The 15,556-nt window shown below is 54.2% G+C and overlaps 1 protein-coding gene across 1 annotated transcript in view; it reads left to right on the top strand.

Annotated features, from left to right (window-relative positions):
• The window catches only part of Itih4 (inter-alpha-trypsin inhibitor heavy chain family, member 4), a 15,849-nt gene extending 1,504 nt beyond the window's left edge, over positions 1 to 14,345 (top strand). Inside the window, exons 2-23 of the mRNA XM_005387354.2 lie at positions 309 to 469; positions 2,181 to 2,285; positions 2,377 to 2,539; positions 2,653 to 2,763; positions 3,255 to 3,383; positions 3,605 to 3,721; positions 3,986 to 4,154; positions 4,233 to 4,358; positions 4,531 to 4,712; positions 4,795 to 4,980; positions 6,876 to 7,015; positions 7,253 to 7,407; positions 7,702 to 7,731; positions 7,941 to 7,991; positions 8,405 to 8,542; positions 9,332 to 9,418; positions 9,617 to 9,643; positions 9,732 to 9,851; positions 10,743 to 10,917; positions 13,378 to 13,532; positions 13,653 to 13,749; positions 14,131 to 14,345. Coding sequence (XP_005387411.2) covers positions 309 to 469; positions 2,181 to 2,285; positions 2,377 to 2,539; positions 2,653 to 2,763; positions 3,255 to 3,383; positions 3,605 to 3,721; positions 3,986 to 4,154; positions 4,233 to 4,358; positions 4,531 to 4,712; positions 4,795 to 4,980; positions 6,876 to 7,015; positions 7,253 to 7,407; positions 7,702 to 7,731; positions 7,941 to 7,991; positions 8,405 to 8,542; positions 9,332 to 9,418; positions 9,617 to 9,643; positions 9,732 to 9,851; positions 10,743 to 10,917; positions 13,378 to 13,532; positions 13,653 to 13,749; positions 14,131 to 14,191 — 2,685 coding nt within the window. The 3' untranslated portion in view covers positions 14,192 to 14,345. The remainder of the gene's footprint in view (positions 1 to 308; positions 470 to 2,180; positions 2,286 to 2,376; positions 2,540 to 2,652; positions 2,764 to 3,254; positions 3,384 to 3,604; positions 3,722 to 3,985; positions 4,155 to 4,232; positions 4,359 to 4,530; positions 4,713 to 4,794; positions 4,981 to 6,875; positions 7,016 to 7,252; positions 7,408 to 7,701; positions 7,732 to 7,940; positions 7,992 to 8,404; positions 8,543 to 9,331; positions 9,419 to 9,616; positions 9,644 to 9,731; positions 9,852 to 10,742; positions 10,918 to 13,377; positions 13,533 to 13,652; positions 13,750 to 14,130) is intronic.
• The last annotated feature ends 1,211 nt before the right edge of the window (positions 14,346 to 15,556 follow it).

Raw genomic sequence — 15,556 nt, 5'->3', positions numbered from 1 at the left:
TCCGGTACCGGGAACCGAACCTGTGTCTTATTTCAGATGGACATTCAGATTGAAATGCCACCCTGGATTCAGCCTGAGGTCTGCTCAGCAACTCAGGTTGGGGGCAAGGATTGGCTTGGGTCAAGCCCTATTTTTTTTCCACACATTTTTTAATAGTGCATATTGGTTATACAGATTAATAGACTTCATTTTGGCACATTCATACATGGACCTATTTTGATCATTTTCATTCCCCTCCCCCCTTGAAGAATATTGCCCAAGCTAGGGTGGCACTGGAATACTGACCCACTTCTCCTTCACTGGTTCAGAATGGCATCGACATCTATAGCCTCACTGTGGACTCCAAGGTCTCATCCCGATTTGCCCATACGGTTGTCACCAGCCGGGTGGTCAACAGGGCCGATACTGTGCGGGAGGCCATCTTCCAGATGGAGCTACCCAAGAAAGCCTTCATCACGAACTTCTCCATGTAAGTGCCTGTCTCCCTTCCCCCGCAGCCCACAATGCAGTGCTGCATCTCCATCGCTCCGGGCCCCCAAGACCCTCTTTCAGAAGCAAGGTGTGCTTCATCTATAGGCTTCAAGGGAAGAGGCTTTACCAAGGAGGGGATCTGGCCCTCCTGCCCGCAGCCCCCATCTCTAAGAGCTACCCAGAAGGCAAGCAGAGGACCACAAAGACAAAAGCATATTTTTCTTTGCCTTGGAAGAGCACAAACGTGTGGTGTCCTGAGATCAGACCCAAGTAGAAAGGAGTGATCAGAGCAGATTCTACCTCAGAATACTGAGAACTTTCCAGCCCTCTGGACTGCCCCTACCTAATGGGGAGTTGTCTTCAGGAGAGATCTTCCTTGTTACTGCAGAGGGCTTGCCTGCCCTGCCAGAGCTGCCTGGAGTTTCTATGGACTCTGAGCTGGTGACAGGCCTCCCTGCCCTTCCCACCTCCGTTGTGCAATGTTTGCAAAGCTCAGCAGAACACTTTGTCTGTCCCTGGCTCCTGAAGAGGTTGTGATTGAGGACAGCAGAGAGGCTGCTCCCAGAACTAGGGAGGGTGCGGGATGAGAAAGAGAGTGAGCATTCCAGGAAAAGGGCAGTGGGTGCTGGGGTCCCTGTGGCTGGTTCCTTTCCCTCTCCTGTCCATCCCCCACTCTGAGGCAGCCTTAAAGTTCCTGGCCTGGCCCAGTGCCGCCCAGCTTACAGCAAGAGCTTTGAAGGCTGTGCCATCCTCCAACCAGGAGCCAAATCACCATACCTGCAGGGAGCCCAGAACCGACACCACCTCTGTCTGGCCCCAGAGCTCACTGCTGTGTGAGATAGGGAAGCATGAGACAGGGTTTCCCACGCCCTAACCCAGCCATGCACCCCGGCAGCACATCTGAAGATACTGAGAACTGTCCCCCCAGGAGGAGGAGCTGGGCTGCCCACTCCTAGCACCATCCTGGCCCAGGGTTAGAGTATTACCAGGGAGGTGGGATGGCAGCTGGGAGCAATGGCTCTCCCTCCCTCCCCCTCCACATTCCCACCTTTCAGCCACCCCCATGGAGCCTGTGAGTGAATGCTTACCTGATGTGCCCCTTCTCACCTCACAAGGAGCAGCCCTTTTCCTTCCAGAGATATTGCCCAAGACCTGATTTCCCAACCCCAAAGGATGGCTGGCTAGGAGTGGGTTCACACCCCCAGGAGTCCCATCCACCAGTTGGCTAAACCTTCTTCTCTGGAAGAGGCTAAGCTCCCTGCAGAGTCCATGAGCAAGGAGATGGAGGCAGCCGCACGGAAGAGGTCAGAGGCTTCAGCCTCGTGTCTCCTTCCTGCACGAGCTTGGCCACGCAGTGCCAACTGAGAAAAGTTCTTGCCGGTGGTGATTCCTCCAGGAACGGTCTGTGAGGCTGGAAGAGCAAGTTAGAATGTAACTGGAAGGCTGAAAGGAGGCTGGATCTAGCCCAGCCCTGTTGCCCCACAGCCTCTCTTTCCCTGTCCGTTCAGTGGCTTGCACATGTACTAACACCGCACCCACTGCGGGATGGGTACAAGCCTCACCCAGACCTGGGATCTTGTGCACAGTAAGTACACAATAAATGGCAGTGATACAGGCAAAAATAGGAGTCACTGTGTCAAGAGGCGCACCCATTCCTGGACAGACCTCTCCCACCAGCCTCTCAGAAGCTCCCACCTCTGTGCCCCCAGGATCATCGACGGTGTGACCTATCCAGGGACTGTCAAGGAGAAGGCTAAGGCCCAGGAGCAGTACAGTGCGGCTGTGAGCAGAGGGGAGAGTGCCGGCCTCATTAAGTGAGCCATTGGAGGTTCCTCAGGAGGGAGGGGTGGAAAATGCCCCTCCATTGGCCCCTAGCTGGGCAGGCCTGATACGTTCCTCCCCCAGGGCCACTGGGAGAAAGATGGAGGAGTTTCACGTGTCAGTCAGTGTGGCTCCTGCTACCAAGGTCACTTTCGAGCTGGTGTATGAGGAGCTACTCAGGCGGCATCTGGGGGTGTATGAGCTGCTGCTCAAAGTGCGGCCCCAGCAGCTGGTCAAGCATCTGCAGGTACCTGGCACTGCCTCTTCTCAGGAGGCCTCCTGGATGCCCTACCCTCTCCATCTCCTCTGGAGGCCCAGCCAGGCTCCCAACTGGCCTGATGACCGTATCTTTCCTTCCAGATGGACATTCACATCTTTGAGCCTCAGGGCATCAACTTCCTGGAGACAGAGAGTGCCTTCATGACCAATGAGCTAGCCAATGCCCTTACCGTCTCGCAGAACAAGACCAAGGTGGGCCTGCCGTGGCCAGCAGGTGAAGGTTCCAGGAACCTGTGTTCAGTCCAGTTCCTGTGAGCTGGATCCCAGAGTGCAGGACAGTTGGGCGGACACTCTGAGCTGGAGTTGCTTCCGAGATCTCTGCGTCTGGGCAAACAGGGAGGGCAAGGCCTAGAGAAGGACAGTGTTCTATTCCCTTGCAGGAACCTTGTGACCTGTGGGGGAGGGACATGGAGAAAGGGTCCTGGGAGCAGGTGGAGTGAGCAAATAGGATCACACATGCCCAGGGCCCAGCCTCTGACACATGGCTCTGGAGATGGGACGCCCTCTCACACCTACTCCCTACATGGAAGCAGTCCAACGCAGTTCATCCTGAGAGAGAGTCCCTGGAATACTGACCGGAAGATGCATCCTGGGATTCTGACTTCCCAATACGCATACGGAGGTGGAAGATGTTAGCATGACCTTGTTGCTCTTCCCAGCCTCAGCCTGGTTTGTTCTTCCAGGCTCACATCCAGTTCAAGCCAACGTTCTCCCAGCAGCAAAAGTCTCCAGGTCAGCAAGACACAGTCCTAGATGGCAACTTCATTGTCCGCTATGATGTGAACCGGACCGAATCTGGGGGCTCCATTCAGGTGGGTGGGCTACAGCCAAAAGCAAGCCCCTCTACCTATAAGAGAGGGGCTGAGCCTTGAAAGATGGCATGGATTTGGGCAGCGGAGAGGTGGGACAGAGAAGTGGTTGCAGGGGAGAATAGGAGAACATAAAAACCCAAGGATTTGCCATAAGGAGGCTGGCCAAGGTTAGGGCAGGTCTGCAGCTCTGATCCCATGGTATGGTCTCTCTCTGGCCACAGATTGAGAATGGCTACTTTGTGCACCACTTCGCCCCAGAAGGCCTGCCCACAATACCCAAGAATGTGGTCTTTGTCATCGACAAGAGTGGTTCAATGAGCGGCAAGAAAATCCAGCAGGTAGGTTCCTGGGCTAGAGAGCATGGCCCTGAAAACTCCCAGTCTTCTCCACCATCAGCTCTGGTCCAGCAAGCAGACCCTACCTGCTCCATTTTCCTGGGTAGGGGGCTTCCAGGGGCCAAGGTCGGCCTAAGCACGGGGCAGCCTCTGCCCACAGAGCATGTTCCATTTCCCCACCCTAGACACCAGCCCAGGTTGCCAGCCTAAGGACCATGAGCCTTCAGAGCCACCCACCTCGTCTCCTCTTGTTTCCTCCTTGACCAGACCCGGGAAGCCCTCATCAAGATCCTAAGTGACCTCAGCCCCAAAGACCAGTTCAACATCATTGTCTTCAGTGGGGAAGCAACCCAGTGGAAGCCGTCATTGGTGCCAGCCTCAGAGGAGAATGTGGGCATGGCCAAGGGCTATGCTGCCACCATCCAGGCCAACGGAGGTGAGCGGCCCAGCAGCCCAGTAGGCTGAGGGCTGAGGGGAGGCAGGCTGGGAGCCACTCTGAGTGTGTGCCCTTCAGGAACCAACATCAACGATGCGATCCTAATGGCTGTGCAGCTGCTGGAGAGCAGCAACCGGGCTGAGCTGCTGTCCGCTGGGAGCGTCTCCCTCATCATCCTGCTCACCGACGGCGAACCCACCGTGGGTGAGGGCACTGCCCAGCCACTCCAGCTCATGCTGCACAGGGGAAGCAGCTGCACCCAAGCTTGCTGGGGGACCTGGGCAGACGGGGTATCACTTAGACGCTTCTTGCTCTGAGGTTCCAGAACCATCCACTGAGCTGTTTTCACAATCTCTTCCCAAACCCACTGGTCCAGGGGAGACCAATCCCACAGAGATCCAGAAGAACGTGAAGGGAGCCATAGGCAAGCAGTATAGCCTCTTCTGCCTCGGCTTTGGCTTCGACGTCAGCTACGCCTTCCTGGAGAAGCTGGCCCTGGACAACGGCGGGCTAGCGCGACGCATCTATGAGGACTCGGACTCTGCCCTGCAGCTCCAGGTGCCAGTGTCCCCCAGCTAAGCTGCAGAGGGCAGGACCCAGCCTGGCCTTTGTGACACCCCTACACACACACTCCCTGCAGGACTTCTACCAGGAGGTGGCCAATCCGCTGCTGACAAACGTAGCCTTCAGGTACCCAAGCAGCACTGTGCACGAGGTTACACAGGACAGCTTCCGACTCCTCTTCAAGGGCTCAGAGATGGTGGTAGCCGGGAAGCTCCACAAGCAGAACCTTGATGTGCTCTCAGCCAGAGTCAGTGGGCAGATGGTGAGTGTGACCAAGTTGGCTGGGAGGGAAAGAGTGCGGGGGGGTGGGGGGGTGTTTCCATCTCTGCAGCCAGAGGGACTTGGCCTTACCAAGCTCTAGCTGATCAGCCTTGAGCAAGTCTCAAAGTGCCCTGGGCCTCAAGCGTCTCTCTACCGCCCCACTTGCGGATGACATCAGCTCCGTGTATGGGTTCGTGATGGAGCTTCGGTGAGACATCACAGTGAGTCTCACTGTAGCACCTGTGATGTGCCTGGCACATGATAGCACCCAGCATGCAGTCAGCGCTGCTGCCTCCTCACCACTGCTGTGAGCATGAAGTGACCAGGGGCTCCTTCCTTGTTGTTACCCCTTCCTGTCTTCTCCCGGCCCTCTGAAGTTACAGTTGCCCTCCCATTTCACAGATGAACAACTGAGCTCACCAGGCAGGCTAGACAACTTGCCCTAAGTAAGCAGCATTGCAGCTGGGCCCAACTCACCATGTCTCCTTGTCCACCCTTCTCTGCCTATGCCATGAGAGGCAGGCAGGGGGTCCCCAAAGTGCAGAACCCAAGCCAGATGTGGTAGCACAAGCCTGCGATCCCAGCACTTGGGAGGCTGAGACAGAAGAATCACCATGAATTCAAGGCCCTCCTGGGATACATAGTGATTTCAAGGCCAGTCTGAGCTAAATAGCAAGACCCTGTCTCAGAACAACAAAACAAAAAAACATGCAGAACCCAGAGTGGCTCAAGGTAGTTCACAGATAGAGGTGTCTTTATTTAGTAGTTACATATTTATTTTTATGTGTATTCTGAAAAATATGACTCACACCTCAGACTTCAGATTTCATTGATATTATTGCTTGAGATAAGGCCAAGTAAAAAGTGTTAGTCTATTTAAAGTTCATCTAAGAAAAACTTCAGGCAGAAGTAGGAGGATCACAAGTTTGAGCCCAGTCTAGGCAACTAGGGGGCTTAGTGAGACCCTTTCTCACACTAAAGAAATGACCAGAGATGTAGTTTGTTGTAGAAGCCCTGGATTCAAACTCCAATACTAAAAAAGAGTGGGGCATCAAATAAATCCCTGTTTGTGCAGATAGGGCAAAGTCCATGCAGATGGCCTGCAGTTGCCAAAGCACTGGGCAGCCAGACCTGGCCAAGAGGCAGAAGATGCTGCTGGGTGGGCAGGAGAGGATCTGAATAATAAGGGTCTCTTAGTAAGGGCCTGTGAGGAGCTGTGCTGCGAGAAGCCTGGGGTCCCGCAGCCCTCAGACCCTGTTTCTGAACAGTCAAGGCCCCGGGATGACAAGCCCCTCCCTTGGGAAGAAAGTAGTCAATCTCTACAGAGCTTGGCCGTGTGCTGCCCTGTCATCATCCCCCAGTGGCCAGCCCCAGCAGAGGGTCAGTTTGGGCAGGGGACAGCTTGTTGGGGTGAGTGAAGCCCCATGACGAGTGAGTTCTATTCTCAACTCTGCCACTAAGACTTCTCTTTCCCTATCGCTTTTCCTCCTCTTCGGAGTAAGTGAGGGCTGTATCTGGGGACCTGTTCTGCTTCACACGGTACTGTATTTACAAAGCCTTCTTGCTGCTGCTTCTACACTGGCCCTCCACTTGGTTCCAGGCTTCATTTCCCTTTCCGCCAAAGGGTCGGCTCCTTTGCAGGGTCTACCTGCATCTGGGACACTTGGCTACTTTTTATCTCCCTTTCTTGTCACCCTTGGGGGCTCTGCAAGTGAGCCCCTTGCACTTCTAAATTCCTTCCCTACACCCATCTACCCAGAGGAGATGCCGCCCCCAGGGTCAATACCCTGGATCTGTGCCGACCCCCATCCGGCTTCTCACAGAAGAGCTGTGAGTTCAGGGCAGCTGCAGACATGCCCTCACTGCCCCTGCCCTGCCTGGGCCCCCTCTCTCCAGGACACGCAGAACATCACCTTCCAGGTGGAGGCCAGTACAGCTGAGCAGGGGGAGTTGTTCCAGAGTCTCAAGTACATCTTCCACAACTTCATGGAGAGGCTCTGGGCACACTTGACCATCCAGCAGCTGCTGGAGAATGCGTGAGTGGCCCTGACCTTGCAGACCACTGGGGCAGGCTGCACACATGGTCAGCACTCCTCACCATTTTCCCTGGGGCAGGCGCAGCCGACCTGGGGCAGCTCCCAGCTGCAGAGAGGCATATCATGTCTGAGCTCCACATTCTCCCATGGGGATTTCCCAGGAGGGGCCCAGTGGGGACGAAAAGTGGTCCAGGTATCCAAGGACCTCCTGAGCTCTGACCTCCTCAACCTCAACAGTGTTTCAGCGTCAGATGCCAAGTCTAAGGACCTCAAGACGCGAGCTCTGAATTTGTCACTCCAGTACAACTTTGTCACTCCCCTCACCTCGATGGTGGTCACCAAACCTGAAGGCCAGGAACAGTCTCAAGTTGCTAACAAGCCTGTGGAGGACGGTGAGTGTGAAGCTGGGACCTCCACCTCGGAGGCCGCAGACCCTCCACTCAGCCTCCCTGCCTCCCCTGCATCCAGCTACTACCCCATCCTGCCGTCCACAGACTCCCAGGAGCCTGGGAGGACTCTGATGAGGAAGTTGAGGCGAGGCCTCCTGGTTCCCTGTGATTCACTGTCTCTATTTCCGGAGTTGGGACACAAGTTCAAATATAAGCACTTCAACTTGACCAAAACTGCCCTGACAATGCTCCTCTTCTCTCCCTGTGTCTGTGTCTGTGTTTGTGTGTTTTATGCAGATAATAGACACAGGAATATCCACTTAGGAGGTAAGGCCCTAATATGCTCAAAGGTTGGCCCCACCCCGGGGGCAGGTGGTGTCGTCTGACCAAGCATACTCGTGCATTTAGTCGCTTGTTCATTTAAATACTGGCTGCCCCGCAGGCCCTGTTCCGGGCACTAGGGATACAGTCTCCATCCACCTGGGGCCCAAGAAAGATGGTTCCTCAGAGTAAACCCAAATCTCAATGACTTTCAGGTCATGGTCCCAGATTTCGTACCACGGGAAGAGGACGGTCTAAAAAACCAGGTAGCAAACGACGAGGGAGTGGAGGGTGGGGAGATGACAGAATCCTAACCCCAGCCGTAGACTCTGACTCTGGCTGAGGATGGGGAGTGCTGTACCCAGCTTGCCTGGCTGGTGACAGGCCTGGGATTCAGTCTCAGCCGTGTCTGATTAGGAAGCAGCTCTACAGAACCTTCCTTGCCCAAAGAAGAGGATTCTTTGGGCTAGGTAGTTTGAAGGGTACTACCTGGGGAGATGTGCTCTTCAGCTTATTGTCTCCCAGGCTGAGATGGGGGTGGGGCTACACAGAATGGCTAAGCGCTGGGGAGAGGGAGGCCACAGCCAGCCCCCTCCTGGCATGGGGTCCCTGCACCCTGGTTCTGGGAACCCTGACACTGCCTGAGAAAAAACCACAGGTGTTCATTTTTGCAAACTAGGAATTTCTTACTTCCCTTTTGGAGCTGGAGCTCTTGGTGCCCCTGAGAGATATGGACAACCTGGACCACCTGATTTTCTATACAGAATATCTGCACTTCCTCCTCCTCCTTCCTTCCCACTGACAGACATGCACCGCTGTAAGCCACTTTCTGACCCTTGGAGGGCCTCAGTTTCCCTACAATGGCTATTGACCCTGCTCTGTAGATGGGGGGGAGAGAGCACCGAGCCCAGCCAAGCAGCAAGAGCTCATGGGACATGAGTGAGCATGGGCCGGTCCATCCGGGATCCTCTCTGGAAGGGGCGGAGGGTTGAGGAGGGAAGACAGCCTTTTCTGAGGGACTGCCCTTGCTGTGCACCTCTCGACCAGCCACCCCTTCACCCTGTCCTCATCATTTTATCTTCTCGGGTGTGTGTGACGGCTCTTTCTGCCTTCCCGAGGCTGTCAGACCATGAGCCTAGACAGCAGCCTCTCTCACACTGCTTGGTCAAGGGAAACCCTGGGTTCCAGGAGGGCAGGGGCTGACCAGGATGGCTCCGGTTGGGCTCTTCAGACGTCACTGCCAATCACTGCCTCTCCTGAGGCACCTTGTCCTCCCACCAGCTCAGGGACATCAGGCGTCCCCTCCCCAAGACAGGACTATTTTCCCTGGGTCAGATTCACCCCTCATGCCGGAGTCTTCCAGCGGGGAAGGACCCCTCCATGCCCAATGCCGGCAGTGCCCTTGCACTGTTTCTGTGCCTACCTACAGTCTGGACCCAGATGCGGCTACAGAGCGGATGGGACCCATGTCCTAACCATCACCCCTACCGGCCCTTCTGCCAGGGCAGAAGTGTACCAGAGCTTGGTGGGCACAGTGGCAGGGATGCCCAGAGGATGTGCTGATTGCTCTGGGTCCTGATGCCATCTCCCTTTCTGTTTCTGAAAGTTCCTGCACTCGCGTCCCCTTCAAGGCCATTGGTTCCCTCAGATCCACATCAAGGAGTGTGGTCTCATCTCAAAATGGAAAACAAAGGTACACCCCAGACCAGAGCCCCCAGAGGTTTCTTGTCCTCACCGGGGCCGCAGGGTGTCTGTGAATCTGTCACACGGGCTTCTCCGTGTTGAGGTGGAGAGGGAGCCCCAGCTGCACCTGTCCACTGCTTCATCCCTTGATGCTCCTGCCCCCCAGCAAGGGGCTGGCTGAACACAGACCTTTTCTTCTTTCTTTTAGAAACAGCTACAACAGCGCTACCTCCAGGTAAGTTGCCAGCCTTCCCAGCACCCCTCCCCACCCCTGCCCCCCAGATTTCTCCATCTGCTCCAGGAACCGTGTGTGGCTGTCCCAGCTTCTTCTGTCCAGCCTCCTGCTGTCATCCTGCTGCTGCCTGGGCCCCGCACGGACCGACTGTGTGTGGACATCAGACACTCTCAGGGTCCCTTGGACCTACTTTTGGACCCTGGCCAAGGTGAGAGGTTACACAGCCAGCCATCCACCCCAAGAGAGCCCAGTGCCACTCACACCCACGCCCTATTTGCCCACAGAGACACAGCATGTACAGATGCCCTGCTCCCCGGCATGGGTGCCCTCCCACTGCCACCCTAGGCCTGCACTGGACATCCTGTGCAGATCTGGGTTCACTGTGGTCAGTGCTGAGGGGCCAGAGCTACCTGAGGATCGAGTTGCTATGCTGGTCACCCAAGAGTGGCCGGGCCCTGGCAGACAAGCAGAGAAAGGTTAAGGCTCTTCCAGATGCAGGAAGCAGAACCCGCAGAGCACAGAGCCCCATCTCTCCATGGGGCCCAGTGGCATGAGGGGCGAGGTGTGCTGGCCTGACCCCACCCCATACCCTGGAAGGGCCACACTGGTCAACATGAGGTGGTGAGGGAGACGGGGACACACAGCGCTCAGGGTGCACAAATACAGCTACAAGAGCTAAGGGACATCCGCGGGTCCCTCGCTCCTCCCAGGATCACATGGTCTCCTGCCACATGCTCAGGCCCAGGTGGCTGCGTGCTCCCTGCCCTCAGGGATTTCCCGACTCGCCCTTGGCAGGCAGCTAACTCAGGGCCACGCATGTTACAGGGGCTTGATGAAGGGTATAGACTTGAGACAAGATTTCCCCTCAGAAGTCTCACTGACAGTGGCCTTCACCGCGGAACCAAGGGTCCCTCCAAAACCACGTGCAGCCGAGGAGGGAGTGGGGAGATCACGGGAACCAGGTCGCAGTGAGGGGTTGCTGAGGAAGTGGGTGGCCCTCCAGGGACACTAACTGGTGAAGAACGCTGCTGGGAAGAGAACTCCCTGCTCAGGGCAGTGCTCTTGCCTGGCTCTGACCGCTCTGGTTTGGCTTTCCCAGGGCTTGAGGTGACTGGCCAGTACAACGCAGAGAGGGCTGGGTTCTCTTGGATCAAGGTGACCTTTAAGAACCCCAAGCTGCAGGTTCATGCAACCCCTGAACGTGTGGTGATGACCCGGAACCGAAGAAGCTCTGCGTACAAGTGGAAGGAGACACTGTTCTCGGTGTTGCCTGGGTATGTCCCATGCTGGGGTACCAAGCAGATGACCCCTCGGCCACACCGGCTGGTGATGGCACTGACCAGTGGCCGAGAACACAGACCTGGGCATGAGCAGAGATGCAGGGAGCCCTGTGCCAAAAGCCCTGTGACTCTGGAAATTCCAGGGAGTTTGTCCTGGGGACCTGGTTCTTCTGACAGCTCACCCACGTCACTGGCCCACACGTGCAACAGCGTGGTTTGAAGCTAGTTCTGCAGCTAATCTTGTGTGAGCCTGTGCTGGCCGTTTCGCTCCTCTGAGCCTCCGTTGCCCCATTAATACCTAGAGATAATCATTGTAGCTGAGTCAGAGGGGTCAGAGGACCCAGTGGGAGGAGGCTCTCAGGGAGAATTTGCCATCAGATGGTGCGTTGTCCCCCGGACACAACATACAGGGCACCACCTGCCTGGTGAGGCTCCACGGCTATCACGAGAACTGGAGCGCTGCGGCCCCAGGGGATGGGAGTGTTACCCGCAGCATACCCTTGAGGCGCTGGTGAGCGTCAAGTCCAGCGGGGGTCAGACTTGGCAGCTGGTGGGTAATGGAGGTAGAAGGTGACTTCCAAGAGACATGGCTGCTCAACCATAGACTTTGCAGGGGCAGTCCTCTAGCTGTGGAAGTTATGAGCGGCCAAGTTAAGAGGGCCAAGCCCTCTGGCTGTGTCGTAGCTCATCTTTTCCCAGGACAGAGAGCTTTGTCCATTGCCACCTCATAAACCACTTAGCTGGGCCTCTTCCTCACTTGACAAGTGAACACACCCAGCAAGTCCCAGGGGTTGGTCTGAAAACCTCCCCAATTTCATAAAAGACCTTAGAATTTCTCGTTGTCTGATAGACAAAAATAGCTTTTTTTTTTTTTTTTTTTTGTCTTTTTGAGACAGGGTCTCGCTATGCAGTTCAGGCTGGCCCTGAGCTCACCTTGTAGCCCACGCTGGTCTTGAACTCTCAATGAGACTCCTGCCTCAGCCTCTCAAGTGCTGGGATTACAGGCGTGCACCACCACGCCCAGAACATTTCTGTGCCTTAGAAATACATGCCAGGCTGGGCATGGTGGTACATGCCTGTAATCCCAGCACTGGGAGGCTGAGGCAGGAGGATTGCTACAAGTTTGAGGCCAGTCTGGGCCACATAGTGAGTTCAGGGAGAGCCTGAACTATACAGTGAGACCCTGTTTCAAAAAAACAAAAAAGAAAAGAGAAGAGAAGAGAAAAAAAGAGAAGAGAAGAAAAGAAAAGAAAAGTAAAGAAATGAAATGAAATACATGCCAGAAAATGAAAAATTTCTATTGATTGTAATAATGGAAAATCCAAATACTTTCATGAGCTGTAGAAGATACACATAAAGATAGACAGACAAAGTGGGATGTGGTATATGCCTCTAATTCCTACATTTTGGAAGGCTGGAGTTCGAGTCCAGCCTGGGCAGCTTAGCAACTTGGTGAGACCCTGTCTGAAAATGAAGAGGGAAAAAAAAGTAAAAAGGACGAGAGATGTAGCTCAATGCAAAGGTCCTAGGTTCAATCCCCAGTACTTAAAAAAAGAAGGAAAAGAACAGAAGAGAAGGAAAAGAAAAGAGGAAAACATAGACCAATTGGTCTGGAGGCTGGGGCAGGAGGTTCACACATTCAACAGCAGTGTAGGGAACTTAGTGATTTAGTAAGACCTTGTCTCAAAATTTTAAAAAAGTTTGAAAGAACTGGGGATGTAGCTCAGTGTGAAGGCCCTGGATTCAATCTCCAGCACTGCAGAAAAAGGAAGAGAGGGAGGAAGGGAAGAAGGGAGAGAGGGGAGGGGAGGGGAGAGAAGGAGGGAGGGAGGGAGGGGAGTGAGGGAAGGGAGGGAAAGCAAGGTAGCAAGCTAGACCATAGACTACACCATTTCACTTAAAATCTCAAAATTTCATTTATAATCTCAGAATAGCAGCAGAGTCTTAGTCCACATGTTTAAAGAAGCCTAACATTCCAAAAGGGTAGGAATTTCAAAAGAGGTAAGTAAAAAAGGAGGGGTAGAATGAGAAGACAGCTCACTCAAATGCATAGTTAAACCCTAATCAAAAGAAAATGGCAGGGGCCGGGGATATAGCTCAGTGGCATAAGCGCCTGCATGGCAAGCACAAGGTCCTGAGTTTGATTCCCAGTACAAAAAAAAAAAAAGAAAGTGGCGCCAGCTATTAAAAGATGGGGACAGAGTAGGTGTATCAGAGAAATGCCCTAAATCGCATAACACTAACTCATAAGAAAATCAAATTTAAGAAAAGCAAAGGAAAAGAAACCACGATTTTATGCTATAAAGAATGGCAGGGAAGTTGGATATCATGAAGCCAGTGTCGGCCCTCTTTTACCAGCAAGGAAACGGAAAGACCTAGGGACGCGCCCCCCCATCCCTATGCCGCCATCCCGGTGTCTCTGCCTTCTGCTCAGGCCGCTGGGTTTTTCCACAGCCTGAAGGTGACCATGGACAAGACGGGGCTCCTGCTGCTCAGTGACCCAAACAAAGTGACCATCGGCCTGTCGTCCCAGAGCAGCCCTAAGATGGGGCTTCTGCTCACTTTGCGCGACACTGACCGCTTCTCCAGCCACATCAAAGGGACCCTCGGTACTCTGCCCACGGCCGGGCATCCTCGGGGCCACCTCTGCTGAGGAACAGGCAGTGCCCTCCCCTCGGCGTGTCTCCCAAGCATGCTGTCTTTACCCTTCACTGATCCACCCTTTGCAGGCCAGTTTTTCCAGGACATGGTCGGGGAGCCACCAGCAGCTGCGGATGACACCAGACGCGTGCTGAGGGTTCAGGGGAAGGACTACGCTGCCACCAGGTGCCTCAGCCCCTGCAGCCCCTGAGCGTGGCCAGGGCACGACGGGCACAGGGAGGTTGGGGGCCAGGCCCTCCAGAACCCCTCTCCTGTCCTTGCTCAGCAAATAGAAGCGGGTGAAAGAAAGGTTGGTACCAGACACATGTCTGAGCCAGCTCTCAGCGAACCCACAAAGCGTGGCCGGCGCAGCCCCACAGAAAATAGAGCCCCAGTGTCACGAGCCAGCTCTCCTTGGTACCCCTTTGGCTAATCAAGCGTTCTTGACCTGTGCTAAAGGGACTGGGGGCTCCCCACTTTCCATAGTCCTGTTCCCTGCTGTCCCCCTCTTTCCACCACACCTGAGATTTGCTGACCACCTGTCTGTCTGTCATCTGTCTATCCCAGAGAGCTCAAGTTGGATTACCAAGAAGGAGCAGAGATTTCCTGCTGGTCGGTGGAGCTGTAGCTCAGATAAGAGGAGCCCGTGCCTCCCCCTGCTGCCCTGTTGGGTGCAGGTGGCTGCCTCGCTGTGGCTGCAGGGTCACCGTGGGGCCTGGATCCCAATGGGAAGGGGGGTTCCCACTTGTTACAAATAAAGGAAAATGGTGCGAGCCTAGGAAGTAGGTGTCTCTGGTTTCACGTATCAAATCCCAAGGCCTCAGAACCCGTCTTGGACACTCAGCCTCCTGGGGCCTTATACTCTTCCACTGTGAGTGCTCTCGGTCCTCTCTGCTTTGCAAACTGGGAAAGTAAAACTAAGCCACCCAAGGGAAAAGTTCATCCACTGCGAGCAGGGGGCCCGGGCTGGTGAATGTTCTCTGGAGCAGAGGTCCTGGCTGCTTCATGGACTCCTGGTCTCTGAAAAGTAGCTTTGAGTCAAAAGAAGAGAAAGTGGGCTGGTTTGTTCTTTATAGGCCAACTCGCAGACTTTTGCAGTGCTTTGCAATGGGATTTGCCTGACACAACTTGATTTTCGTACTTGGGCCCAGGAACGGGCCTGTCCACCCACTGCCTGGTGAAGAAGCTGGCACTCAAGACAAGGGACAGTGACAAGGGAGCCAGTCCTATTCCCAGAACCTCTCATCAGATGGGGTGCTCTGGGTCCTCAGCTGTAAATCTGTACTGTTGAGGATCCCCTCTCCTGTTCATGCCCATTGGTTAACCACCTCAAAGATTCTACCCAATTTCTACAGGCAAAGCCTGCTTTGAAAATGTATTACCAGGCCTGGTGGTACACATCTGTAATCCCAGCACTTTGGGAGGCTTAGGCAAGAGGATTGAAAGTTTGAGCCCAGCCTGAGCCTGTCTCAAAAAATCACAAAGGACGAAGGGCATAGCTCAGTGATAGAGCAACCCTGGGTTTGATCGCCAGTACCACCAAAAAAAATTTTTTTTTATTATTGTACTTGGTGCTTTGTATCTATAGGTTCACATTTGTAGATTCAATCAATCACAGGAGGAAATTTGTCAAAGAAATTGGATCTGAACATGTGTAGTTTTTTTTTTTTTTTTTTTTTTGGGACAGTCTCCTCTGTGTAGCCCAGGCTGGTCTCAAACTTACGATCCTCCTGCCTCAGCCTCCCAAGCAGTAGGAGTACATGCCACTTACATTGTATTAAGTATTATAAGTGATCTAGAGATGATTTAAAAGATGTGGTGGCAAACGCCTGTAATCTCAGCTGCCCAAAAGAAGGAGGATAGCAAGTTTGAGGCCAGCATAGGCAACTTAGTATGACCCTATCTCAAAATAAAAAGAAAAGGGCTTGGAATGTAGCTCAATGTGAGGCTCTGGGTTCTGTCCCCAGTGCTTTAAAAAAAAAAGTCTGCAGAT

The sequence above is a fragment of the Chinchilla lanigera genome, unplaced genomic scaffold (assembly GCF_000276665.1).
Source record: "Chinchilla lanigera isolate Chin_1 unplaced genomic scaffold, ChiLan1.0 scaffold00029, whole genome shotgun sequence".
Taxonomy (NCBI): Eukaryota; Metazoa; Chordata; class Mammalia; order Rodentia; family Chinchillidae; genus Chinchilla; species Chinchilla lanigera.
The sequence above is the reverse complement of the archived record's forward strand: the minus strand, read 5'-3'. Positions and strand labels throughout refer to the sequence as shown.